This window comes from Panthera pardus, unplaced genomic scaffold (genome assembly GCF_024362965.1).
Source record: "Panthera pardus isolate Hobbes unplaced genomic scaffold, ASM2436296v1 HiC_scaffold_3, whole genome shotgun sequence".
NCBI lineage: Eukaryota > Metazoa > Chordata > Mammalia > Carnivora > Felidae > Panthera > Panthera pardus.
The window spans coordinates 14997086-15024462 of record NW_026526876.1 but is presented as its reverse complement, the minus strand read 5'-3'; the positions used below and the strand labels follow the sequence as shown (position 1 = coordinate 15024462).

Here is a 27377-nt window from a genome sequence, read left to right as displayed (position 1 = left end):
TTTGTGAGTTCGAGCCCCACATTGGGTGCAGGGTTTCTTTAAAAATAAAATCTTAGAAAAACAAAAGAGGGAAAGCATTTTATTCGAGCCCACGTTCCGCCACGAGAACACGTGTGCCCCCAGGAAGGAATGTGGTATAGGGGTATGTGTGTTTTTTTACACGAAGAGTTACAGATCATCAAGACAGTCCAGAAAGTTACGGACTTTATGTGTTTAGTATGTGCAAGACTTATGGGAACCGGGAGGTGTTTTTTTTTCTTTTTTCTTTTTTTTTTTTTTAATTTTTTTTTTTAACGTTTATTTATTTTTGAGACAGAGAGAGACAAAGCATGAACGGGGGAGGGTCAGAGAGAGGGAGACACAGAATCTGACACAGGCTCCAGGCTCTGAGCTGTCAGCACAGAGCCTGATGCGGGGCTCGAACTCCCGGACCGCGAGATCATGACCTGAGCCGAAGTCGGCCGCTTAACCGACTGAGCCACCCAGGCGCCCCTCTTTTTTCTTATTTTTATGTTCGGAATGCTCTTTTCTGGTTATTTAAAAGCAAAATTTTTTTTAATGTTTATTTATTTTTGAGAGACAGAGTGCTAGCGGGGGAGGGGCAGAGAGAGAGGGAGACACAGAACCCGAAGCAGGCTCCAGGCTCCGAGCTGTCAGCACTGAGCCCGAGGCGGGGCTCGAACCCACAAACTGTGAGATCATGACCTGAACCGAAGTCGGACGCCTAACTGACTGAGCCTTCCAGGCGCCCCTGGTTATTTATTTACTTACTTTAAAAGCCAACGAACATTGTGTGCTGGGGGCAGAAACAGGGCCAGCCTTTGTGTTTTGCCGAGTCATGTTGAACGTGGTAAATGCCACCGTGTAGCTTCCCAGGGAGCCCAGGAGCTGTGTCCACGAGCACGGAAACTTGAGAATTTCCTTTATCAGCCCTGCAGGCATGTGTTTGAGAGGTTGGGGTTCGAAGATTGACTGCAGGGCTCGCCTCAAGGGCGTCTGCGGAGGCGACGGGGGTGTTCCCCCTGCAGCCTCTGTGGCCACATGGTCAGTTTCGGACACACAAGGGTCCGCTGTGCTGGGCCAAGGGTGCTCTCGGTGTGGAGGCTCCGGCCTGGCCCGAAGGAGCTTGCTTCTCCCTGGGTGGCGGGGGCCACCTCGGTGCCCTCGATTACAGAGCGCTCCTGCAAGGTCTTCTCCGCGGCTCTGCGCACGGAGCTTGCGGGGAACGGAAGGTGGGCTTCCTTGAACGATGCGTCTTATCAGGACATCTGCTTCTCGGTTTTACAAACTTGAGCTACCCAGCGCAGCTCTGCGTGTTTTAAGAGCCGGGCGTTGGTGACACACGTACAAAGTTTGTGCAAGGGCAAAGCTCAAAGAGCCGGCCAGCATCAGTATCTTGCGACCGTAGGGAGTGTGCCCTGTATCGTTTGCACGTTTCTCCTTGCGCTTACAGAGCGGCTTTATATGGCTTTGTATCTGGATTTATTGTAGCCGGAGGGTCTGGGCTCACAGATCACGTAGCTTTCCCAAACCTCTGTTCCCTCCACTGTCAGGGAGGATGGTCGGTCGCTACGGGGCTTCAGTGAGAGCCTGATGCCGGGATGGGTGGGTGCCAAGGGTGAGCCCCTACGTCCCTGGCAACCATATTTCTCCCGGGGCTGGTCGCTCTTCTCGGCCACCCCTGTGTTCTCCTGCTTCTCGTGCGAGGGGTCATCAGACCCCCCCAGGGCAAGCCACTGGCCATCCTCAGCTCGCTGTGGGCTCTCTGTTCCCTTCCCAGGTGGCGGGTATTCCTGGTCAACCTTTGCCGACAGTGCATAGAGAAGACGGTCGACCTCTGGGTGCTCACCCTGCCTGTCCTGCACCACTGCGTGGCACCAACCCCTCAAGGAAAGGACTCCAGGATACAGCCTGAAGACACCTGGGCGGCCCTGGAAGGAATCCCCTTCTCGGAGTTCCGGGAAAAAAAGGCAGATCGGTAAGTTGGAGAGCCACACTTGTGTCTGTAAGTCTTGGGATGACAGCTGTGCTTCTAGAACCTTCGATAGGCTCCCCCGTGCACACATTCCTGCTTCGGGCAACACTTCTTTTAAAATGACTTCTTCGGGGGCGCCTGCGTGGTTCAGTCGGGTAAGCGTCCAACTCTTGGCTCCTGCTTAGGTCGTGACCTCACGGTGCATGGGATCGAGACCCACGTCGGGCTCCCCGCTGACAGCTCAGAGCCTGCTTAGGATTCTCTCTCTCTGTCTCTCTCCCCCTGGAGCATGCTTGCTGGTGTGCTCTCTTAAAATAAACATGAAAAAGCTTTTAAAAAAAAGATTAATTGTATGTATTTTAAACACCCTTCAGTGGTATATAAACTGTCTAGAAGAAATTCAGTTGTTAACAATGGAAAATGACAAACACCAGCCTTGGTCTTAAAGATCTTGTCTTTCAGGCAGACACGGCCTTTAGTGGGTCACGAACCTTTATCAGATGTTCTTTGTAACCCTTCTGTGACTTCTGTGGCACCTGGCTTTATGTGCCTTCCAGCTGTCCCCTTCTGGGGTGTCTCCAGTACAGTGTCACCGTATAATGTCATGATTTAAGGACCTTCACTGGGTCCACTTGGACTGTTTGATGTGGAGCGTTTACTTACTCGCTCATCAAGATGCTTCATCCGTAAGTCGCTGCAGCCCCTGTAGAAGACAGTATGGAGGTTCCTTAAAAAGTTGACGGTGGAGGGGGCGCCTGGGGGGCTCAGTAGTCGGCTGGGCGTCCGACTTCGGCTCAGGTCACGATGTCGCGGTTTGTGAGTTCGAGCCCCGCGTCGGGCTCTGTGCTGACGGCTCAGAGCCTGGAGCCTGCTTCGGATTCTGTGTCTCCCTCTCCCTTGGCCCTCCCCCACTCATGCTCTGTCTCTGTCTCTGTCTCTCAAAAATAAACATTAAAAAAAGAAATTAAAAAAAAAAAAAGTTGACAGTGGAACCACGATATGATCCCACAGTCTCACTTGTGGGCGTCTGCCCCACGGAGACGACATCAGGATCTCAGAGACGCACGTGTGCCCCCATGACCACTCCAGCAATATTCACAATAGCCACGGCGTGGGGACAGCCTAGTGCCCACCGATGAGCGGATAAAAAAGTTGGGAGGTACGCCCAGTCACACACACACACACACAAATTTCCGGGTAGAAGATGAAGTTTTGGGAGCCCGCTCTACGGCCTGGTGAGTGTAGTTGGGAGGGGTATATTAGACAGGCTTCCGTGTCGCTAAGAGAGTAGATCTTCACTGTTCTCAGCACAACAAAGAAATCGTAACTATGGGACTTGATGCAGGTGCTGGGTAGAGCGAAGGCGGTCAGTGTATAAACGTGTCAAATCAACACACTCCACACCTGGCACGCAAGGGCTCTAAGCCACTTACAGCTCCATAAAGCTGGAAACAATGCTTAATTCTTAGTGCAATTTCTTGCCGTGGTAAAAAGAGACACGTCCTATAATTTGGCTTTTTAATCATTTTCAGCGTAGGTCAGCGGCATCCCCCAAACTCACACGGGTGTGCCGCCCCGGCCAGAGCTTTCTCCTTGTTCCCACGTTGAAACTCTGTCCCTGTTAGGCAACGACTCTGTTTCCCCTGCCCGCACCTGGTAAGGCCCGTCGTGCTGTCTGTCTCCGTGCCATTTGCACACGCCAGGGACCTCTCGTCAGTGGAATCAGCATGTTTGTCCTTTGGAGACGGGCTGGTTTCACTTAGCGTCGTATCTTCAACTTTCATCCGCTTTGGTGAATTCTTTTCTTTTTTTTAGTGTTTATTTTTGAGAGAGAGAGAGAGCGAGCTTGAGCGAGGGAGGGGCAGAGAGAGAAGGAGACACAGAATCCGAAGCAGGCTCCAGGCTCTGAGCTGTCAGCACAGAGCCCGACGCGGGGCTCCAACTCGCGAACCGCGTGATCATGACCTGAGCCAAAGTCGGACGCTTCACTGACTGAGCCACCCAGGCGCCCCGACGTTTAAATTATTTTTGAAGTTTGGACTTTATAAGTCTCTTCTGACATTACTTAACTCCGTCTGTGTTTGCTGATCTCACTGCTGCTCCTTCTCTGTCCCTACAGGAGTCACTTAGTTCAGCTCATGGGAGAGGAAAGGCATTTGCTGAACGTAGATGAGTATCTCTTCCGGTCCTGGTTCAGTCTGCTGCCCCTGCGCAACCTGGTTCACTATATGGAGAACTTCATGGACCATCTGAGCGTCTTCCCCACTTGCGTCCTGGACTGCCTCCTGGGGACGTGGTACCGGCTTCAAAGGCTTACAAAAGTCTCCTTCAGCGACTTGGAGGTCTGTTGTCCAGAGCAGGCTCTTGAGACGCTTAGCAAAGGCAGATCAGAAGCGAGACGTTCAGAGCCTGGGATCCTTCTTTTCTGCGGTCCTGGCAGGACGAAACACTTAGAAGCCAGAGGCCTGGGTGGGGTGGCTCTTTGCCAGGGCTATGGGGCCGCTCTGATGGCAGTTCCTCTGCTTCCGGAGAGTTCCCGAAGGCCACGGCCGGGAGGCGTTCAGGCTGTGCGGTATGGGCGGGCGGACGGGGTCGGGGCTCCCCCGCGTGCCGCTCCGTCACGGCTGCTCCCTCCTGTCCCGTTTTGGGGGGCGCGGGAAATGGTCCAATTTTAAATCCCGAATTTCCCTCGTGAGACGATGGAAAATTGGTTCTCGAGTACCTTAAAACTCGTTGGTAGAAAGAAAGAAAGGAATCCATCGTTCTGCTCTGTTCACGGCGGGTTTTCTGGGTTCTGTTTTCGCGAACGTGGCGGCGTCACTTTGACTCTCCTGTTTTGTTTTGTTTTTTTTTTTCTTTTTCTTGGCCACCCCAGAACACCGAGAATACGTTTCAAATGTTGCTTCACCTCCTGGACATTTATCAGGACAGGTAAGTAAAAAAAGCGAAATGCGGACTTTCTCCTGCACGAGGTCCCCCCCCGACTGACCGCGGGATCAGAAGGTCCTCACCCACCGCCTTTTTGAGCTGTCGGTGCTCTTTTCTCCCACACATTGTCTTCCATCCGTATCCAGACAATCACCGCGTTGCATATCCATGCTCGCGTTCCGCATTCCTTTGACGTCTGGTCTCTGCATCGTTTCTTACAAGTCAGGCCAGCTGAAAACAAAAATCGAGGACGGCCTCGCATAGTGACCACATGCTCCTACAAATGTGTATGACCTCTGACACCGCGAGGGGGCGCCACACGGAAACACACACGTGGGGGGTCAGGTGTTTCCTGAATTCTCGGGACACTTGCGCTACCGCCTCCCCTGGATTCTTAGGGTGTTCAGGGTGGGGGCGTCGGATCGCCATTAATGTCAAGCCCCAGTGGCCCCAGGACCGCCCCCGAGCCAGCCACAGAAGCACCCTCACGGTGCCTCTCTCATGCCCCCTGCTGCGCCTCGCCCCCGTTGGCTCTGGCCGTGTGCCAGCCAGGGACGACGGGGCCCGGTCCCCACAGAGCTGGAAGAGACCCCATGCACCGCACCTGTTTTTCCACTGTCTTCACTCCCTCTCTCCCTGTACCTTTCTGATTTTTGTTTCAAATTTACGTAGTACCTTAATCTGCGGTGACACACGTCCCTAGCTTTTTTTTGCCTTACTCGTAGGGATTTGGAAGGGAAGGAACGCATCATGGTTAACGGGTACTGTTGTCTCATTTCTCCTAAATTACTTCAATGATTTCTCTTAACTCTTTGCGGGGTAGGATTCTTGAGGAGCCCTTGGTACAGTCCTACTTGACTGTGTGCCTGAAACTTCACGAAACTATCTGCAGAATCACAAAAGACCCAAAGTTTTATGAGCTGCCTGCCTTATCTGCCGAGATTGTTCGCAGAATTATTGTACTTAAATCTCTAGTGGTAAGTGGACCCCACACACACAGTGTCGCACCCACGATAACTGGAATTTCGAGCGGCCTCAATTCCAGGAGGGAGATCGGCTGGCTCTAGGATTGCTAGAGGGCCACAGAATGGGTGACAGCGTCCTCAGAATGTATGTTGGGCACCTGCCCTGTGCCGGGTTCTGTTCTGTGCACTGAGGATGTTTTGGTGAGCCGGCGTCTGCACCCTTACCCTCCGCGGGCTTCCACTGGAGGGAGGGAAGGAGGCAGGCAGTGCAGGGGTTAACTCCAGAGCGGTGCGGATGTGTGCCCAGAACGCACGTCCGGGCGTGGTCTTTCCCACTTGACCTCGTTTCCTGCACACTAGTACCTAACTACAGCGGCCAAGTGCACGCACCCAACATGCACACCTCCACGCCTCTGCACACAGGTGCGCGCCCTTGCGCCCCCTCCAGGATCGAGCTGTAGGGAGACCCCGGCGCCCTGTCCCCTCTCCCGCTGCACGCCTCCCAAAGGGAACCCTCTTCTGTTTCCTGCCGCCCAAGATGAGCTTTGGCCATCTTCGCACACTCTGCTTCATGTGCCTGCTTGCTTCACTCACCCCTGCATGTCTGGGACTCACACCCCTCCTTGCTCATGGCAGACCTTTCTTCCTTTCTCCGCGTTGTACTCTTAGTACACTTGAGATCCTGGGCATCACCCTGCAGGTGATATGAGACTTTATGTTTAGACTGACCGTTTGCTTGCTAACCGGAGTAGGAGCCAGAGCTGGGACGTTAGCGACGTGAAAGAATTCCGCGTGTGTTTTGACTTTATTCTTTTAATTTTTCTTCTTTCAAATACCTGAGACACATTTTATTTTTTTTTTATTTTATTTTTTTTAATTTTTTTTTTTTTAACGTTTATTTATTTTTGAGACAGAGAGAGACAGAGCATGAACGGGGGAGGGTCAGAGAGAGAGGGAGACACAGAATCTGAAACAGGCTCCAGGCTCTGAGCGGTCAGCACAGAGCCCGACGCGGGGCTCGAACTCACGGACTGTGAGATCGTGACCTGAGCCGAAGTCGGCCGCTCAACCGACTGAGCCACCCAGGCGCCCCCTGAGACACATTTTAAAATAAACGTTGGTAAGATGATTCTGCTGTTGTTTAAACTTTAATCGCGGGCAGGTGTCCACTTCCATAAATGTACGTGAAAATACGTACATACGTTTTCCCGCAGAAAAAGCTCTTACGTGGTGGTTGGACTCTAAGACCAGTGTAATCTACAATATGGTGAAAATATTCTACCTCAGCCATAGAAACAAAAAGCCTAGCAAAACTGAACTGAAAAGTGTATGATCAGTTTTTAACAAGCTTTTGGGTGGGTCCTGACACAGGGGGTTAAGTGCATTGATGGGACACCAGATGCAGAAAGGCCAGGAGTGTGGGAATGCTTCAGACTGGTGCTCGGCCTTGGGCTGTCCACGTCCTGCCCGTCTCTGCCCGGCCCTGTGCCCGGTGTAGGTGATGGAAAAGAGAAGGGGGCCTCGTGGGGGCCCCCCAGGGAACGTGTAAGTGTGGCACAGGTGACAGGCGGTAGGCTGGAGTGTCCATAAGGTGCCGTGGGAACCGAGGGCAGGGCCGGGGTTCCTACGAGGAGTGAAGAGCCCCCACAGGGTCGGGGAGGAGGAACCTCGCTGTTCTCAAGGGCCCGCGGGGAGTGGAGTGTGGCTGGAGATGCAGCCAAGGTGTAGAGAAGGCCAGATCACAGGGCAGGCACACCGCGCTTGAGCTTCTGGATTGTTCTAGAAGGTGCTGTGCCATTCGGGGATTTCAGGCAAGGGCGGGCGTGTCCCAATTTTCAGCTGAGAACCATGGCGCCCACTTGGCATCCACTGATCTGGCGCTGGCCTGGTGGGCCTCCTTCCCCTGCCCCGTCTTTACGGACAGAGCCCCCTCCTGCCCTAGGCTGGGTACAGTCCCCTTCATGTGCCCAGAGAACACCTGGCATTTTCCCCACTAGGCACCTACGTGCTTAGCGAGCAGATGCTTGCCTGTCTGTCTGTCTGTCTGTGAGCCGTTGCCAGCTCCTCCACAGCATCAGCTTGCAGGGCAGGAACCCAATCTGCTTGGCCACCGGGCGGCGGGGGGGCATGTGGTGGCTCTCAGGGAGCCCCCTGGAGGGCGGAGTGACAGCTGATCCAGGTGTGGGTCCTGACACTTATACTGACCTTGCGGGGCACTGCCGAAGCACAGAGGCTAGTGCTGAGCTGGGAGGGCCTTCCTGGGGCTTCGGGGCATGGCCCCTGCTGAGGTGAGGCTCTTTGCCCATCTGCTTCATGGTAGATGTCCAGGTCTGGGGGAGGCAGCACCAGAGCCCGGACCCCAGCGTCAGAGCCCGTGACCCCAGGGCCAGGGCCCGTGACCCCAGGGCCAGAGCCCGGCCCCAGGGAGAAAGGATTTTTCGGAGTAGGGGAAACCTCGTGGGAAAAAAGTGTGGACGGAAGCGGCCTCGGGTTTACCTCTGTCCAAGGAGCAGGGGTCTGCATGGTGCACCAGTGGGGGCATCTCTGGGCTGCTGGAGGCTCTGCCACTGGGGCACGTCCTCTCCCAGCCAGTCTGGAGAAGGCGGCCTGGTGTGGCCTGCTCACTGGTAAGGCGGAGTCCCCCCGTGCTGTCTCTGCACTGGGGGGGGGGCTCACAGGGACAGAAGGCTTATCCTTCCCAAGCCCTCTGCTTTGCCCGAGCCGCCCACTCGCGGAGCAAAGCCGCAGAGTCCCGCGAAATCGAAGCGCCTTGAAACGTAGGCGAGGCTGAGGTCTCGAACGCGCTCATGTGACTCCGATGTGGCTGGTTCTCGAGCACCTGCCGCGGGTCGGGAAGGGGGAGTGGCGTCTCCAAAATGTCCCGAGTCGCGGTGCGGGGACCCTTACGCTCCCTCTCTCTCCCTCAGCAGCCGGATTCAGCTGAAGGCCCAGGAAAGGAGACCGGGAAGAAGAACTCCGTGAAAACGGTCTTCCAGGGGACGGTCGCCAAGACCAGAGCTTGGCTTCAGAGCATTTTTCAGGAGAGCATGTTCTTCAGCTACTGGTCGCAGGTCACGTTCAGATACCGGGAGGAAATCAAGGTGAGCTGTGTGGGGCCAAGGCACTGACGCGGCACGCTGCCCCGTGCTCTGTCCCCAGGATGCACAGCCAGGGCTGGTCGTGCTGCCCACGGTCCACCTGGTGGGGTCCGCCATGGCCCCCCCCCCCCCCCGCCTCAGGCCCCGGGGGAAGGTGCTGAGACGCGGGGCCTGCGGGGAGAGGGCTCCCTTTCAGCAAGGACGCTGGCAGGCGGTTTGGCTGGAAAAGGCAGGAAAAGGCAAGAGTTACTTGAAGGGGAAAGTGGGCAGAATAATCCCCCAAGGGTTAAGAATGAGTGAAGCGTGGCTTGTGGTCCATCGACACGAGAGGATTCTCAGTTAAATGCAGTGATTAATAATGGTAAGATAACACTGATTAAAATGTAGCCGAACATCTACTCTGAGGCAGGTGTGGCTGTTAGCCCCGTCTCACAGAAGAGGTGACGGGGTTGGGGGACATGACGAGAGAGTGGACCGAAATGCGGGCAGCCCAGCCCCAAGAACTCCCCATCAGAGCCCCACAGCGGGCGAACCGGGCTGTGTTCTTGAAGACTAGCCAGCTGCCAGGACGCAGCTGTAGAGAAGGGATGAGCCACCCAACCGGATGGCCCCCTTAACCCCCTCGACCCAGATTTCAGCAGGTGCTTGCCTCCCAGGACACTTGAACGGGATAGTGGTAAAATCACACAGCTGACCCTGTGCGTGAACAGGGCTGGTGATGCTCGTACGTCTCAGACTTAACCCCTTCTCCACACGGAAGGGGGCATCAATCCAAATGCCTGGAGCACAGAAGTCCTATCACTCACCCTCGGAGGGACAGAGTCTGAGGTCAAAATGAAGAAAACGCATGTCAATCTTGAGCTTTATTTAGAAATTTCGTTGTTGGTAGTGGGACGGGCGGAGCGCTTCTGGAGCTGTCTGTTCGAGCACCGGGCACAGGGATTCGGAAGGCAGGCGTCTTTCTCACTGTGGAGAAGCAGACGTGGCAGAGGGCCAGGGGCCCGTGGCATTGCTGTGAGCTCGTGACCTGGAGGGCTGGAGGGGCTCCCAGCTCTCTCCACTGAAAGGCCTGGAAGTCGTGCCGGCCAGGCCCCTGAGCGTCGTGAGCACCCCCAGGCCTGGCTTTACCATCCCCACTAAAAGAAACCTGGGCTTCAGGCAGGACAGCTGGCCCCACGGCCTGACACCCCTGTGGTAGACACAGGGCTCGTGGCGGGGCTCGTGGCAGGCCAGCGTCCCAGACCAGCTCCCGGGACAGTCGCTCGTTTAGCTCCTGGCACCCGGTGACACCGTTTCCGAGCTTTGGCAGCCGTACTGTGCCCGAGTAAGGCACGAACTTAAGGGGAACACGAGTTGGCCGTACGCGGGCACTCCGTCGCATCTTTGCGATATTTCTGTAAATCTAGAGTCATTCCACATTTCTAGAAAAAAGGAAACAGAAGGTCGTCCGAAGGGACTACTAGCCGAATCTGGGACAATTTGGTCATCCGGACGAGTAATGCCGGGACTGGACAACAGACAGCTCACTAATCCTTGAAACGTGTTTACAGAAACAGAAAGGGGGTGGGGAGAGAAAGAGAAGTTCCTCGTTTTATTGGAGAATGCAGCCAACGAAGGTGGAGAAAACTGCATGGTCACAACCTTCATCTGTAACACGGCGGTGATCGTGGACTCCGTCAGGATTCATCCACGAGTGCTGAACTCAGTGGGTGTGAGCGTTAGGAAGCGGGGTGTCGGGGATCTGCTTGTCCTCATGGGAGAATTAGGAGTCAAGTCAGATCGAGAGACAGTCTACAGACAGAAGAATGGACGGCCTCCCCATCACCCCCGTCAGGGGACAGGGTCCCGCCGACACCAACCGCCCTGAGCGTGACGCGTGCACCGTGATCGTGCGGCAGAAGGGCCACGATGCCAGGAGATTCCTTCCCACGTGTTTAGAGGACCACGTGGCGTGGAGCCTGCACCTTCTCTCCCCGTGGTTCTGCAGAGAAAACGCTTCACGAAGGAGACCGAGAAAGCAGCTGTTAAATACCAACAACTGGGGAATCCAGTTGAAGCAACAGGGGTCTCACCGGGCCGTTCCTGCAACTTTTGTTTTATGTTCGGAGTTTCTCGAGCTAGAATAGGAGACAGATACGTTCAGCATAGAGACCAGCTACACGGTAGGAGGAGCATCCCGGCTGCCTGGTCCTGTCGAAGCCCTTCCTTTCCAAAGACCGGGACGAGGATGGCTGCTCTGCCTCGCCACTGACACGGTGACAGAGACGCGGTCACAACCCAGGTGTCCCGTGCCCCTGGAGCTGCCATAACAGTCTTTCCTTTCTCGTAGAATTCATCGTGGCCCTTAGTTGTCCTGCGGCTGTCACTGACATGAGGGCTTTTGCAGGTCTGGAGGCGGCTGGTGGAAATAAACTTCCCCGCGGAGTATGGCTGGAAGGAGTCGTTGATGGGGGACCTGGAAGGAAGAATCAAACAGGTAGCAGAAGTCGGGGTGTTCTTTTCAGGAGCACGTTGATGAAGCCAGACCATTCGTAACATCCTGTAGATAGGGAACGGTGCATTTCATGGGTAGTCCTGGTGTGCAAGGGGCGTGCGGTAGACATGACCTTGCATTTAAAAAATTTTGTTAAATGTTTATTTATTTTAGAGAGAGAGAGAGAGAGAGAAAGAGGGCAGGGGAGGGGCAGAGAGAGAGGGAGAGAGAAAGAGGGCAGGGGAGGGGCAGAGAGAGAGGGAGGCACAGAATCTGAAACGGGCTCCAGGTTCCGAGCTGTCAGCACAGAGCCCGATGAGGGGATTGAACCCATGAACCACGAGATCATGACCTGAGCTGAAGCCGGACGCTTAACCGACTGAGCCACCCAGGCACCCGTGACCTTGCATTTTTGATCCAGCCTTAATAGTTTGACCAAAGGTGATATTCCAGAGAAGAATGAGGGAAAGGGTCTTGCCTCCAGGGAAACCCTGGGTTTATGGAGCAAAGCCCTCCCATGTGCAGATTGCTTACTAATGGGACAGATTGCTTACTAACCCCAGTGACAAAAATGGGGAAACAAAAATGTTTTCATTTCTTTTCCTTTTTTATTTTAGAGACAGAATGCAAGCAGGGGAGAGGGAAGGAGGGAGAGGGAGGGAGAATCTCAAGCAAGCTTCATGCTTAGCTCTGCGCCCTGCGGGGAGCTCGATCCCACGACCCTGGGATCATGACCTGAGCCGAAATCAAGAGTCGGACGCTCAACGAACTGAGCCACCCAGGCGCCCCCATGTCTTTATTTTTAATTAAAGCCTCTGACCCTAGGAAAATCAGGACTCGTTTTTACATGATAGAGTTTAACGTTTATTTATTTTTGAGACAGGCAGAGACAGAGCATGAACAGGGGAGGGGCAGAGAGAGAGGGAGACACAGAATCGGAAACAGGCTCCAGGCTCTGAGCTGTCAGCACCGAGCCTGACATGGGGCTTAACCGCTTAACCCACTGAGCCACCCAGGCGTCCCTTTACATGATAGAGTTTTATACGCCACGGTCTCAGGGGTCTTTTTAGGAAGTTGGAAGCAAGGGGGAATCGCTTATTTTTCAGAGTCTCCCTGCTTCTGCAAGCGGCTGGGCCAGGGGCTTTTTCTGCAAAGCGGAAGGAGAGACGCTGCATCGCAGCCTCGTGTGTCTAATGGCTCCAGTTGGCGGGACCAGGGGACACGGTCGGGGTGGGGTGTGAATTAAACTCTGGGGACCCCATGCAGTATGGGGAAAGTAGGACAATCGGGGTGCTTTTATTGCACAGAGTATTAGAGCGCAGCCCCAAAGCTCTCACACCATCGCCCTGTGTTGCAGGAGAGGCCTCTCGTCCAGATCTCTGCCTTCTGCAGCACCCACTGGGATGCCATGGGGTTAGAAGACAGCGTGTCGAGATGCTTCGAGAAGTGTGTCATTGAAGCAGTGAGCACGGCCTGCCAGGTGAACAGCCTCTCACCGCGTGGGAAACGCGTTTGGGTTCACGGCGGTCCTCTGACATCATCAGCTCGGGGCCGTTCAGTGCCCGCTGGTTCTGAGCCCCGGCTGCCAGTGCAGACATGGGCACCGGGCATCCCCCTTCTAGCCTAGAGGGAGGGTCCTGAAATTCAGTACCCTTGACCCCGAGAGGCCGCTCAGCCTCCTGCTGCCACAGCTAACGCACCCCTCACGGGTGACCCTGAATCAAGCAGTCCAGTGCTGTGCCTGTACGTCCTTCTCATTGCTGCTGGATTGTCTTCTGTTTGTTTTGTTTTTTTGTTTTTAATTTTTTTTTTGGTAAGTTTATTTTGAGAGAGAGAGAGAGCACGCGCATGAGCAGGGGAGGGGTAGAGAGAAGAGCGAGAGAATCCCAAGCAGGCTCCATGCTGTTGGCACAAATCTTGATGTGGGGCTCGAACCCACAAACCATGAGATCATGACCTGAGCTGAAACCAAGAGCCGGACGCTTAACCGACTGAGCCAGCCAGGCGCCCCGGCTGCTGCTGGCTGGTTTTACCACCTGCTCACACTTGCTTAGCTCGTGTGCAGTAAGAGACCCCAAAGGCTGGCAGAACATTTACGGAAGAAGACGATGAGTTTGGAAAGATTCTGTCAACTCACGTAGGGTTTTTTCTGCAAAGTGGGAAGAGATTCTGCCCCGCCTCGCCCCTTCGGAACAGCCTCTCCCACTCTGTGTGTGGTTGAGCTTAGGGCTTTCTGTACATAAAATCACATCGTATGCAGAGAGAAATCTTTTTACTTTTTCCTTTGCAATCTGGATGCCTTAGATCTTGTTCTCCCTTCATTGGTGTGATTAGAGCCCCCAGTGCAGGTGTGCCTTACTTCTCATCTCAGCGGGGACGCCCTCAGTCTTGTGCCCCTGAGCGTGTTGTCGGCTGTGGACTTTTCAGAGACGCCTTTCGTCAGCTTGAGGACATTCCTTCTAGTCAAGAGTTTTTATTGTGGAAAGGCATTGGATGTCTGAACACTTTCTGTGTCTGCTGAGACGACTGTGTGATTTGTTTTCTCTGGATACAATGTATCACATTAACAAATGTTCCGTGTTATGGGGCATCTGGGTGGCTCAGTTGGTTGAGTGTCCAACTTAAGCTCAGGTCATGGTCTCCCCATTCGTGAGTTTGAGCCCCATATGGGGCTTTGCACTGACAGCTCAGAGCCTGCTTGGGATTCTCTCTCTCTGCCTCTCTCTCTCTCTCTCTCTCTCTCTCATTCAAAATAAATAAATAAACTTACAAAAAAGCACAGATCTTTGGGGCACCTGTGTGGCTCAGTCGATTAAGCCTCTGAATCTTGATTTCAGCCTCGGGTTATAATCTCATGGTTGGGGAGTTTGAGCCCCACATCTGGCTCTGTGCTGATATCCCAGAACCTGCTTGGGATTCTCTCTCTCTCCCTTTCTGCCCCTCCCCTGCTTGCTCTCGCTCTCTCGCTCTCAAAAGTAAATAAAACTTAAAAAAAAAAACCACGAAAACAGGGGCGCCTGGGTGGCTTAGTTATTTGAGCATCCGACTTCAGCTCAGGTCATGAACTCGCGGTTTGTGAGTTCTAGCCCCATGTCAGGCTCTGTGCTGACAGCTCGGAGCCTGGAGCCTGCTTTGGATTCTGTGTCACCCTCTCTCTCTCTGCCCCTCCCTCGCTCATGCTCTCTCTCTGTCTCTCAAAAATAAATAAACATTAAAAAAAAAACCATAAATGTTCTGTGTTAAACCAACCTTTCACCCCCGGGATAAATCCCACTTGGTCATGGTGTATAATTCTTTTTATATGTTGTTGGATACGGCTTTGCTTCATCCTTTTAAATATCAAAAAGTAGCTATTGTAAATGAATCCCTGCTTTTTTCCCAATTACCGAAACTTTTCATAAAAACTTTGAACCTGAAGAAGGAGGATGTTCCATCTCTCCGTGGGGAATCGGAAGGAGGATTAAAAAGTATATGCTGAACGCATTACAGTTGAGAACCATGGTTTAGGACAGGGTATGCGTATTAACGGCTTTCTCATACTACGTTTGGCCTCCTTCCTGGTAAGTCCAGGAAACCCGCAGCAGGCCGCCGTGAGCCCGAGGAAACGGGTTGTGACGTGCAGGTACGTCTGTGTGTATTTTTTGCCTCTGTTTCTGCGTCTCTGATGTTTGTCAGGTGAGGACACGGCATGCAGGGAAACAGAAATGCCCTAAGAAAAGGGGAGTATTTTCTTCTCTTGCTTTTTTTGAGGCTTTGTAAACCACAGAGGATTTCTGGAATGCTATTGAACGAGCGGTTTATTTACATCCTTCGAAGGCAAACCCTCCCGAAAAACCTCCCGCATTTCCCTCTCTTTGTTCAGTCTCAGACCAGCATTCTTGAAAGAATCTCCCATCACGACCTGCGGAAATTTGGCAGTCTCGTGTCGGCTGTGATCACCAAGTCCTGGCCAAGGAGCAACAGGCAAGCCGTGGATGATGTGGATGGGGTGTTAATGCACCTGCTCACGTGGCCGGACATCAAGCATCTCTTCAAGTTATACGGTATGTCCGTGGGGGGTGCAGGTGTGTCTGTCCCGTGTGCTTGTGTCTTCCTGAGCCCCGGGGTGGGGGACAGAGTATTAGACCTGATACTCGGGCGGGTTGATGTTCGACCAGGGAAGCAGACGGGAGGGACGGGAGGGAGGAACCCAGGAGGATCCAGGGTATCCTGCTCTGTGGCCCCCGTTCCCTGGGTGCCCGCCGTGCCCCAGCTTCACTGCCAGCGTAGGGTCCTTGCAACAGTCCCGAAAGATCCCCGTTCTTCAGGCGAGGAAGCCGAGGCGGGGGGCTTGTAGTGTGACTCACCCGAGGTCTCCAACATAAATACCAAGAACTAAAGTCCAAACCCAAGCGTGTCTGGCTCTAAAAACCACTCTCTGTTGTTCTGAGATCAGCGTCCACGTCGAAGCCGATGCTGACGACAAAATAAATACCGTCTGTTTCTTTGCCCCCCCCCCCCCACGCCCCGAGTGTTCTGTGGTCAGAGAGGGGGAGATACGTATTGCCCAAAAAATGTCGTAGTCAAGTTTATGTGTAAGTCATTAGATTCAGATGTAGGGCAAGGGCACTGGATTTGGGACAAAAAAAATCCCAGTTGGAGGATTTGGCGTCTCTGTTACATCAGAGTCTTGCCTGTCAGTGCTGTTGTGTGCATGAAACAAGGTCGTTGATGGGGGGGGTGGGGAGCGGTTCATGAGCCTTGTTGAAAGCTACTCACTTGGAAAGATTACATTTGTAACTTTAAAATTACATTTTAAAATTAACGGACGCTTTTAGGGGCGCCTGGGTGGCTCAGTCGGTTAAGCATCTGAGCTTGGTTCAGGTCATGATCTCACGGTTTATGAATTCGAGCCCCGCGTCGGGCTCTGTGCTGACAGCTCGGAGCCTGGAGTTGCTTTGGTTTCTGTGTCTCCCTCTCTCTCTGCCCCTCCCCTGCTTGTGCTGTGTCTCTCTCTCTCTCTCTCTCTCAAAAATAAAGATTATTTTTTTTTATTTTTTTTTTCAACGTTTTTTATTTATTTTTGGGACAGAGAGAGACAGCGCATGAACGGGGGAGGGGCAGAGAGAGAGGGAGACACAGAATCGGAAACAGGCTCCAGGCTCCGAGCCATCAGCCCAGAGCCTGACGCGGGGCTCGAACTCACAGACCGCGAGATCGTGACCTGGCTGAAGTCGGACGCTTAACCGACTGCGCCACCCAGGCGCCCCAAAAATAAAGATTAAAAAAATAATAATAATTTAAAAAACTAAAACTAAACATAAAATAAATAAAAATTCTGTCCTCTCGCTTGATCTTAAAATTCAAATTCCCATTTTTGCAAGAGAGCCAACCTGTGCAGAATAGCAAACCCACACATTGACGTGCCTCCGCAAAAACACCCCCTGCAAACCCTCCGGGTCACCCTCGCTGGGCACCCGCGCGTCCCTGGTGCAGGCCACTGTTCCGCTGCACGGATTCTCAAGACGCGGGGCTTAAAGGAGACGGTAGTTCCAGAACAACCCTCAGCATGCTGAAGGGGGCTCAGGTTTTAAAAGCCAGAGAAGGGGCGCCTGGGTGGTGCAGTCGGTTAAGCGTCCGACTTCAGCCAGGTCACGATCTCGCGGTCCGTGAGTTCGAGCCCCGCGTCAGGCTCCGGGCTGATGGCTCGGAGCCTGGAGCCTGTTTCCGATTCTGTGTCTCCCTCTCTCTCTGCCCCTCCCCCGTTCATGCTCTGTCTCTCTCTGTCCCAAAAGTAAACAAAAAAACGTTGAAAAAAAAAAATTAAAAAAAAAAAATAAAAGCCAGAGAAGTGCGGCTCTCCTCTCCTGCCATGGCGGGAGTCACCTTTATGAGCAAGGTCGTTTGGGAAGCCTTCCGGAAAGCAGAATCGGGCTAAGGGAGAGAAACGCTTCTGGAGACACAGGGTGACCTTTGCTGGTCTCGCGTGCAGGTGGGGGCAGAATAGCAAGGAGGCCGCGGGGCAGCCCCGTGTCGTGCGGGGGCAGGGGGCGGGGGGCGGGAGCAGGCGCCCGCTCCTTTAACTCTGTTCTCAACCTGCTCAGAAACCGATGAGAAGGTGCTAGCCAACATGACAGAAGATGGCAAGAAGCTGTTGGCCACGGCCGACTCCGTGTTCGCGAAAGTTACCGAGGACCTCCTGGATGGCACTGTCCTGGTTGGACACTTGGAACTCATCATGAAGCACACCAATCAGTTTCTCGACATCTGGCAGTTAAGTGAGTGTCAGCGGGACCGGACTTGAGGTTCCTGGACAGGGACCGCGGGTGTCCGCGTATTTTGTAGAGGGGCGACCCACATCCTCCTACGATGAGGGGCTCTTCCTGTCGGCCAGTTGAGAGGGGACGGTTTCTAATCCTCAGGAAAATGGTGGGGAAGTGATAAAAGAATGGGCCGGTAAGATCGCCCCGTTTCTCTCCACGAGGCTGGGCTCGTGGGCGTGTGGGCAGCGTGGCGGTGCACGTGGCAGCCGCCTCGTCCCTCCCCGCGGCCGTGACCTCAGAGCATCCTCAAAGGGAGCTGGCAGAGGGGCGCCCGGGTGGCTCAGTCGGTGGGGCGTCCGACTTCGGCTCGGGTCATGATCTCACTGCTCGTGGGTTCGAGCCCCGCGTGGGGCTCTGGGCCGACAGCTCGGAGCCTGGAACCTGCTTCGGATTCTGTGTCTCCGTCTCTCTGCCCCTCCCCCGTTCATGCTCTGTCTCTCTCTTGTCTCAAAAATAAATAAACGTTAAAAACAAATCTAAAAGAGAAAGGGAGCTGGCAGAGATGGGTTTCCGCGGAAAAGGATACCCTTGCTCCTCCTACTGGGCTCCTCTCGTTTTCCAGAGAGAAAGTGCCTTTCACCCCAAGAGAAGAAGCAGGATGTAAAGGAAGTGTTGGAGTGGAGGAAGGAGGAACTCAAGTTTCTGAAGAAAGAGAAGAAATGCGTCCACAGTCTTCTGAAGCTGTGCGGGGAGGTGAAGCACCTGGTAAAAGGTGACACTCCGGGGAGCCCACGTGGACCAAGTGGAGGGTCCCCGGGGCAGGGGAGGGGGGCAGGGTCCGAGGGGACCATCCACACACGTCACACAGCAGTGTCTGCCTTGGAGGGGAGGCATCTCGTGACGTGTCCGTTTTTAACCGCATCGCACGGGCCACCTTGGTCGTTTCACTGTTTATCGCTGTGCCTCCGCGTGACCTGCCTGAATACCCACCCGCTGCCCTGGTCTCCCAGGCCCGAGCGTTAGCTGCTGCAGAATTACAGAGGGGAGATCCTGCCCGATCTTGGATGCGTTGGTCCACTGTCCCTGTCGCTGTGGACAAGCACAAGGCAGATGTGACTCTGACCACTGGTCATTCTCTGTCTGGAAGCTCTGGCGATCTTTTCGGCCCCACTCTTTGGAGAGTTCATAGTGACGAGCCGAGGTCGGGGTTGCTTTTCCATCCATCGTGTTGGGCTTACGTAGGTCTTCCTGATCTGGAAACCCACGTCCTTGACTCCTGGGAAATTCGCGTGAGCTGTCTCACTGGTACATTTCCTCTGGCGGGAACACGCCCCGTTGGGTCCCAGACCTCTAGCAGCAGCCGCGCCACTTCCGTGGATCTCTTCTTCAACTTTTGTCCCTTTGGTGTTTGCTCTGCTTTCTGAGAAATTTCGGCCCCTTGGCATCCAGCCTTTCCCTTAGCATTTTTCGTCTTAGTTGTCACACTGATTTACAAGAACTTTGGTTTTTCTCTAAACGACCCTGTTTCGTGCTAATCTTGCTCCTGTTCACAATCGCGGTGTCTCGTCTTTCTGAGATTATTGTCATTTTCAGCTTAGAGGTTTCCCTTGCCTTTTGTCCCCAGAGTTTCTTGTTTCCTCCAAGTCCTTATGTGGATGTTTTTCTGCCTTTCACGTTAAAGACTTCCCCCGTGTGTCTGGGAATTCTTCCGTCTGTACGAAGAGGGGGGCCTAGCGAACCGGCTGTAGCCCCTGAGGGTGGTATAACTGGGCCTCAAGGGCACGTTAGGTCCTGTCCCAGGGGTGGTCAGACCAGCGTGGGGGGCACAGGCCCGGCGGCCGGGGTCCTGGGGGTGGAGAGACGGGAGGGGCTGGAGGACCGTCTGCCTCTGGTGTGCATGTTCTGGTCCTCTCTCAGGGTCCTGCTCCTGCCTCCCCTCCTCCGCTGCCCGCGGCGTGTGTCCCTCTCTGTTACAACCTCTCCGTCGTCTTCTGAGGGAGGACATGCGTCCAGGCATGCCTGATTCTCCCGTTGCCAAACTCGCTCCGCGTCAGAGCTGTCGCTGGCCGGGGTGGAGACGGGCGGGCGGCCTGCTGTCTAGAATGGGGTGTGCGTGAAAATCGGACCTCTTCTCCAGCCTTTCGATCCAGGCCTCCTTACTCTCTCCCTCCTCTCCAACGACCTGTGTGACCTGTGTGTATGCCTCCAGGGAATCCCAGCCCGCCCGCTGTGGGCTGGCGGCCCTCGCCTTGGGGCCCAACTCGGCCTTGGCCGTGGCTGCGGGTCTGCTTTTCAATTCCACACCCCCCCCACCCCCTTGCTCTGGCTGTGATCTTTTCCGCTCCTCCCAGCCCATCGTGGTTCGTGACTTTTCCAAGACCTTGTGTGTTGTGGCCCTGGAGCGGGTTTGGGGAGGGAGTGAGGCGGGCGATGTCCACACGGTCACATGCGCCCGCAGGTGCCTAGAAGGGACCGTGCTTGCTTTGTTGTGGAAAGTCATGAACAAGCTGGGGCGGGGGGTAGGGGGGGTTGTGGGGAGACCAGTGGGTCCTTACTGAGGAAGAATGACGGCAAGTGCGTTCACGCAGGTTGCGTTTCGAGCAGTGAGGACGGTAACTATGGGGAAAATAAGGTAGAACGGTACCGCGAGTAGAGGTTTGACCTCTGACGTTCCTTTGTGGTTTCCAAGTGGATCTGGAAGAGGTGATCAGGAAACACGCGGAGGACCTCAACGGTAAACGTCTGAGCGACGCCGTGACCGTGAGGTTGTCGCCCGCCTCCCCGGATGTAAAGAGGACGACACATTACAGCCTGAGCCCCCAGGTCCAGGAGATGGCCAGGAAGATGGACTGGTTGAAGGACAGCCACCTCTTTCAGGTGTTCTGGGCGGAAGCCGCGAGGGCGCTGAGCAAGGCCGGGGAGGAGCTGGAAGGGCAGATACTCCAGCCCGAAGAAGCGTATAAGTATCTGTACTGCCCTTGTTTCGAGAAGTATCAGGATCTGTATGAGGATCTGAAGTCAGGAGAGATCACCTTTCAGGAGGTCAATGTCGTGTTCAACGACTTTGTGAATAAATACAGCAACCTCACTTTCGAGCTCCAGCTTATGTGTGCCCTGGACAGCAGCGACCAAAGAGACTGGATCGGTGACCGTGTTGGGCAGATCAGGGAGTACCATCACCTGCATCAGGCCGTCAGCTCAGCCAAGGTCATCCTGAAGGTCAAGGACAGTTTGGGCCTGACCGGTGACTTCCGTGTTCTGCACACTCTGTTAAACTTCGTAAGTTATTTGCCAGGGACCCCTGGGGTGGGGGGCTGGGAAGTTGGCGGGGGTGTCTCACGGGCTCTCTGGGTTCTCGAGGCTGGACAGGATGATTCCACAGCCTGCCCCCAGCAGTTCTTGATTGCACCTCATTCGATGCCAGATCGTGCCCAGGGCCTTGTTTCCACCTTTGTTTATAAACAGTGTGAGTGCCGTTGGCACTCACTGTTTTCCCGGGTCGGCGTGAGGTTCGAGAACTGGGGAACGGGCGATGACCGTCTTTCAGTAGCCAGGGATTTGGAGGGAGTGATCTGGTCTCATGGGGCTAGAGAGGGGCTGGAGGGGCGAAAGAGGGGTTTGGTTCGCCCGGCTCTGTGCGTCCCCTGGTGCCAGCAAGGAGCGGTCCGCGGCAGGCTGTCTGCTACGGGCCAGAACCGGGTCCCACGCGGTGTGTTCCTTCAGGCAAGCATTGACAGGGTATCCCGTGACCTGCGGTATGGTATAGACGCTTGCGATGATGGTTAAAGTTTAGCACAAAATTTGGAATTAAAGCACACGTCAGCTTGAATCCCAGCAGCGTGCTGTGGAGTAAGTCACTGCTCCGGGGGTCCATGTGCTTACCCATGAAGTAGGAAAAGTAGCAATTTTTACCTGGCTGCGTTCTGGCATACGTCGCTTGGCAGAACGCCAGGCACGGAGCAGGGTGGTTCCTGTACCGATCCCGGGGACAGCAGGGGGGTTCTGGCGTCTCGGGGACAGGGGCTCCACGCGCCTGCCTCCGGCTCCCGCCGGTCCAGGAAGGGCGGGGATGGGGCCTCCGGGATGGTCGTCGTCACTACGGCTCCAACTCCAGGGCTCCAGGTAACCCCGTCCCGCGCACAGTAGAGCCTTGTCTTGCAGACGGACAACTTCAACCAGTTTCGCCACGAGAAGCTGGACCGGATCAGCAAGCAGCTCATCCAGGCCAAAAAGCTGCTGCAGGACATCACTGAGCCCCGGGTGCCAGTGTCTGAACGAGCTGTCCCTGAGGAAGGAGTTCATTAGCTGGGTCCGGGAGGCTCTCGGAGGTACGGCTGTCGGCGTCTGGAGGGAGTGTTCAGATGGCTCGTGGGGCGGGGGGCAAGCCCTCCACTTGCTCCCGTGCTGCCTGAAGAACAGAGATGCTGTCTGAGTCAGGTCGATGCACAGCATTTGCCGCAGCGATTGCCGGCACAGTTTATTTCAGGGCGGTGTTTCTTACGTTCTGGTATAGAAAACATTTCCTTGGCTACTGTTTTCCCCCCACTCTAGATGCTTGCTGTGAACAGTGGAGGGTCGTTTTCTTACAAATCTTGCTCCCTTTTGCTTTTTCCTGGGCTTGATTTTAGCTACAAAACAAGGTGAGCCCTTGTCCGCAGAGAGTTTGGATTACGTCACACTCGTTGGTGTTCTGTGTGTTCCTTTTGGGCCAGGGGCTTGGCAGCCTTTTTCGTCTTGTGGCTTGGGCGCCTTTGGCAGAGGGGGTGCACAGAGGGGAGGAGGGGAGGTACGGAAGAGAGGTGGAGGAAGCAGGGGAGAGGGGAGGCGGCTCTGGTGTGCAGGGCGGAGGCTGTCTCTCCTCCAGAGCCCCCATGCTTGCCACCGTGGGCTCCCGGCCCGCTTTGACGCACATCCTTTGATTCGTAAGTTGCCCGAAGAGAGGTACTTCCGTCCCTTGATGGTTAACTGTCGACACAGTATTTACCAGCTGAGCCCGCGTCTTTTTCGTGTAAGACGGGGGCGTCGTGCAGATTAAATAAAGCGAGGTTCACGGAAGCCCCGTGGGGTGCCTGGATGTCGCTGTGGTTCCGTGAGGCCAGGTGCTGACCAGTAGTGTCGACGTCAGCTGCAAAAGAAAGATGGCCCCGGATCTGTGCTGAGAGCAGAAAGTCGATAAGCAAGACCCTAAAATTTCAGCAGTATCCGTTTATACCTCACCGAGGATCCTTGCTCGAGGTCAGAATGCCGGGCCGTCCTAGAGCCGCCCTGCACTCACCCCCTCACCTGTCCCCCTCTGCCCCAAGGCGTCCACGAGCTGAAGGTGTTTGTGGACCTGGCCTCCATCTCCGCGGGGGAGAATGACATCGACGTGGACCGGGTGGCCTGCTTCCACGATGCCGTGCAGGGCTACTCCCCGCTGCTGTACAAGCTGGACACAAGCGCGGGGTTCGACGAGTTCATGACCCATCTCGGGGAACTGTGGAGGGCCCTGAACAACGACGCATACCTGCCCCATAAGCTGGTAAGTCTTACTTCTGGCTTCATGCGGGCAGACAAAGCCGCGTGGGCGATTGTGGCACCGCCAGGGGCGTGACTGCAAACTATGCCACCGGAATGATGGGGTGGATGCGGCATTTTAAAATGATGTTTCTCTCGGGCAGACGCCTGGGTGGCTCAGTCGCTTAAGCGTCCGACTTCGGCTCGGGTCACGAGTTCACAGTCCGTGGGTTCGAGCCCCGCGTGGGGCTCTGTGCTCACAGCTCGGAGCCTGGAGCCTGCTTCCCATTCTGTGTCTCCCTCTCTCCCTGCCCCTCCCCTGCTCGTGCTCTGTCTCCGTCTGTCTGTCTCTCTCTCTCAAAAATAAAACATTAAAAAAATTGTTTTAATGATTTTTCTTTATAGTTTAATTATTTTGAGAGAGAGTCCACGCAAGAGTGCGGGAGGGGCAGTGAGAGAGGGAGAGAATCCCAAGCAGGCTCTGTACTGTCAGCACAGAGCCTGACGTAGGGCTTGAACTCACGAACCCTGAGATCATGACCTGAGACGAAGTCAAGAGTCGGACGCTCAACCGACCGAGCCCCCTGGGAGCCCCTAAAATGATGTTTAAAACCAGTTTTCCTTCATACATGGAAATGCTTTCTCTCCCTTATTATGTTAGAAAGTGTAATTCAAAATTGCATGTAAATTAAGTACAATTCCCATCATGCAAAACACTCATGTACAGAAGACTGACATGTGACCAGTGTTTTTTTTTTTGAATGGTAGTAACTGTTCCTTAATTCTGTATATCGCTTGGTATTTTCCATATTTTCCGTAAATGGTGTAAATTAACGTTTTAAATTTATATGTTTGTAAAATATATATTAATTTATATTCACTTAATTCATAAGTAAGCTCTACACCCAACACAGGGCTTGAACTCAGGACCCTGAGATCAAGGGTCACATGCTCTACCGGCTGAGCCAGCCAGGTGCCCCTAGAAATCCATTTTTTATCAGAAAGAAAATGAACGTGGGGGCCCCTGGGTGGCTCAGTCAGTAAAGCGTCCGACTTCAGCTCAAGTCGTGGTCTCTGTTTGTGGGTTCGAGCCCCACGTCGGGCTCTGCGCTGACAGCTCGGAGCCTGGAGCCTGCTTTGGATTCTGTGTCTCCCTCTCTGCCCCCACCCCATGTTGTGTCTCTCACTGTCTCAAAAATAAATAAACCTTTGAAAAAAAATCTTTAAAACAAACGTGGTAGTTTAAGTAAACCACGTGCACCAGGGTTCGAGCAGACCCATACCGCATCACGTGGCTAGTCTGCAGAGGCCATGTCTGGCTAGCCGCAACCACGGAGGGTGAGGGAGGAAAGGGGAAACAGAAGGACAGGTCGAGGCATCTCCGTTTCTGCTGCTGGAAGCTTACTTGCCCACAAAACATCTCCGCCATAGTTTCTCCTTAGAGCTTCCGGTTGGACTTGGGGTCCCCAGAAGCACACGGAGAACGTAAGGCCACAGTGCCCTTGCTCCATCCGGCCTCACCCCTGCCTGGGGGCCCGGGAGAACCAAACCTTCCCCCGACCCGTCCACGTGCCCCCGCGTGCTAGCCAGGGCACTGGCCACGGGTGGGGACACGGACAATCAGCCCGTTAGAAAAAGGGCAACACTGTGGGCAGCGACCCGAGCGGGACAGGTGAGAGGACAGCGGGTGAGGAAAGCCTCACCCGGGGCGACTGCACTCCCAGCGGGACACGGGGAAGAGGGGCTTACACCGCGGGAGCAGAGGAGGGGAACCACGGGAAGAAGAGAAAGAAGGTGTCCCTCCTGTCCCAACAGTGCGACTCTGCCAGGAACTTAGAGTGGCTGAAAACGGTGAAGGAAAGTCACGGTTCAGTAGAGCTCACTTCCCTGTCTCTGGCAACGGCCATCAACGACAAAGGCTGCTATATCATCAGGGCCCCCGCAGATGGCCAAAAGGTGAGCCACCCCACGTCCCGGCACTGCTGTGACCTGTACGGGCTGCTGTCACTTGGGGGGGGGGGTGTGGGGGGTTCTGCCTCCAGAAAACCAGCTTCTACACTGGCACTTGCCTGCAGATCTCCCCAGACACGGTTCTACAGTTATCCCTTCCCGAGAGCCACGGAGGCCACGAGGAGACGCGAGACTTCTCTTTGGAAGAGCTCAAGGAGCTTTTGAACAAGCTGATGCTGATGTCTGGCAAGAAAGATCACAGCAATGTTCAAGTAGAGATATTTTCCAAGGTGAGGACTCTCACTGCCCGCGGGCCGGACAACTCAAGAGGGTCTGAGTTGGCATTAAGTGATAGGAGGCACTCCGCTTTAAATCTGGGGGTGGGGGGGCAGCGGGCCTGCAGAATGCAGGAACCCGAGTTCAAGACGCCAAGAGATGTCTAAGCCACGACGGGCCCGTTCGGTCGGTGGTCCCGTCTTAGGGTGCGCAGGCTGAATTGTCTGTTAGTTCTCTGCGTCGCAGGGGAGACAGCCGGCGGAGGGGTCCCAGAAGGAGACTTCTGTCGCTTCGATCGCTGTGAATCAGCAAGAACCCCCAAATACCAGAAGATTTAGATAGTAGCTCTTGGTCAAAATTAAAAGCGAACATACCGTTAAAGGAGTATCCGTTTACGGAACAGCCCCTGGCCTCTGTCAAGGGTTTTTTCTTTCAAGGCTATCTGTACCTTATGCCAATAGTCTTTATCCTCAAGAGAGTCCCCTCGGGAGGCTGATTATGTAAAGAGGAGATAAGGCCTCCGCGGCGAGCCCCGCGTGTCCGAGGCCGCGCCGGGAAGCGTGCAAAGACCCGAACCCGAGGGGCGCTTCCCCCTCGACTCCCGCGTCGCGTCGCCTCTGACACGGCTCCCGCTTCCGTTGGCCACAGGTGTTCTGCAACGTGCAGAGGCTCGTGGAGTCCTTCATAAACCTGTACACTGCCGGGAACATGCTGTTCCGAAACTGGACGGCCCAGGTGCACTGCTCCCCTCGACACGGCGTCTCCATCCAGATGGACTTCTGCTTGGAGCCTGTGGTCCAGCTCAAGGGCAGCGGCCCGGTAGCAGAGCTCTTGGAGGCCGTCAGCAGGCAGCTGGAGCAGTTCCTGGACCGCTGGGAGGCCTTCGTGGCGGAGAAGCGGGCCAAGCACTTCTACCTCAACTACTACACCGCCGAGCAGCTGGTGTACCTGAGCACGGAGCTCAAGAAGGCGACGCCCAGCGACGCTGCCCTCACCATGCTGTCCTTCATCAAAGGCAACTGCACCCCGAAGGACGTCGCGAAGGCCCTCAAGGAGCCCCGCGGGGAGGCTGCCAGGCACGACGAGAAGACGGCGGTCCGGGGGCTGCAGGTGACGCTCCTGCGGGAGCCGAGCCTGGCGGGCAAGCTGAGGGCCGTCCTGGAGCAGTCGCTGGCGTGCATGAGCGCCTTCCTGCCCCGCTGCCTGGACCTGGAGGCCCTCGGCCGATGCCTGGCCCTCCTGGGGTGGATGCGCGGGTGCCCCGTGGAGCGCCAGCTGCCCAAGGGCCTGCACGTCGGCCGGCCCAACCTCATCGTCTGCGGCCACTCCGAGGTCTTGCTGGCCGCGCTGGCCGTCTACATGCACACCCCGCAGCAGCCCCTGCCCACCTTCGACGAGGTGCTGCTCTGCACCCCGGCGACCACCTTGGAGGAGGTGGCTCTGCTCCTGCGCCGCTGCTTGACCCCGGGCTCCCGGGGGCAGGGCGTCTACAGCCTGCTGTACGCGGACCTGCTGAGCTACGAGGTGGCCAGCCAGGCGGAGGCGCTCTTCCTGAGCCTGTGCTCACGGCCGCACCACGAGGACTTCCAGCTGGTGATGGTGTGCGACAGCGAGCGGGAGCACTGTCACCTGCCCTCCGCCTTCAGCCAGCACAAGGTCCTGGTCACCCCCCAGGCGCCCCTGCGGGACATCCAGGCCTACCTGGCGCAACATTTCCAGGTCCCCGCGCACACGCCGTCGGCCGCCGACGTGTTCCGGGACCGGACGTGCGTGGGCATCGTGGCGTCCAAGCGCGCGGGCGTCGGTAATGACCGCTGCCGGGGTGGGCGGGCCCCTCGGGTCGCAGGGGCCATCCGACGGCCCTTCCCCCTGCAGCGGGGGCGGCTCGGATGGAGCCCTCCGCAGGCGGGGACACGGAGTCTCAGGGAGGTTTTGGCTCCCTGAGGGTGTGAATCGGGGCGATGGTTTATTTCA

At 55.3% G+C, this 27377-nt stretch overlaps 1 protein-coding gene across 1 annotated transcript in view; it reads left to right on the top strand.

The window, feature by feature from the left end:
- The window catches only part of RNF213 (ring finger protein 213), a 101731-nt gene that overhangs the window by 26112 nt on the left and 48242 nt on the right, over positions 1-27377 (top strand). Inside the window, 17 exon segments of the mRNA XM_053892628.1 lie at positions 1781-1978; positions 4095-4317; positions 4851-4906; positions 5727-5880; positions 8796-8969; positions 11353-11442; positions 12797-12919; positions 15302-15482; positions 17523-17696; positions 18304-18453; positions 20371-20960; positions 21843-21941; positions 21943-22009; positions 22985-23202; positions 24993-25133; positions 25253-25417; positions 26052-27207. Coding sequence (XP_053748603.1) covers positions 1781-1978; positions 4095-4317; positions 4851-4906; positions 5727-5880; positions 8796-8969; positions 11353-11442; positions 12797-12919; positions 15302-15482; positions 17523-17696; positions 18304-18453; positions 20371-20960; positions 21843-21941; positions 21943-22009; positions 22985-23202; positions 24993-25133; positions 25253-25417; positions 26052-27207 — 3959 coding nt within the window.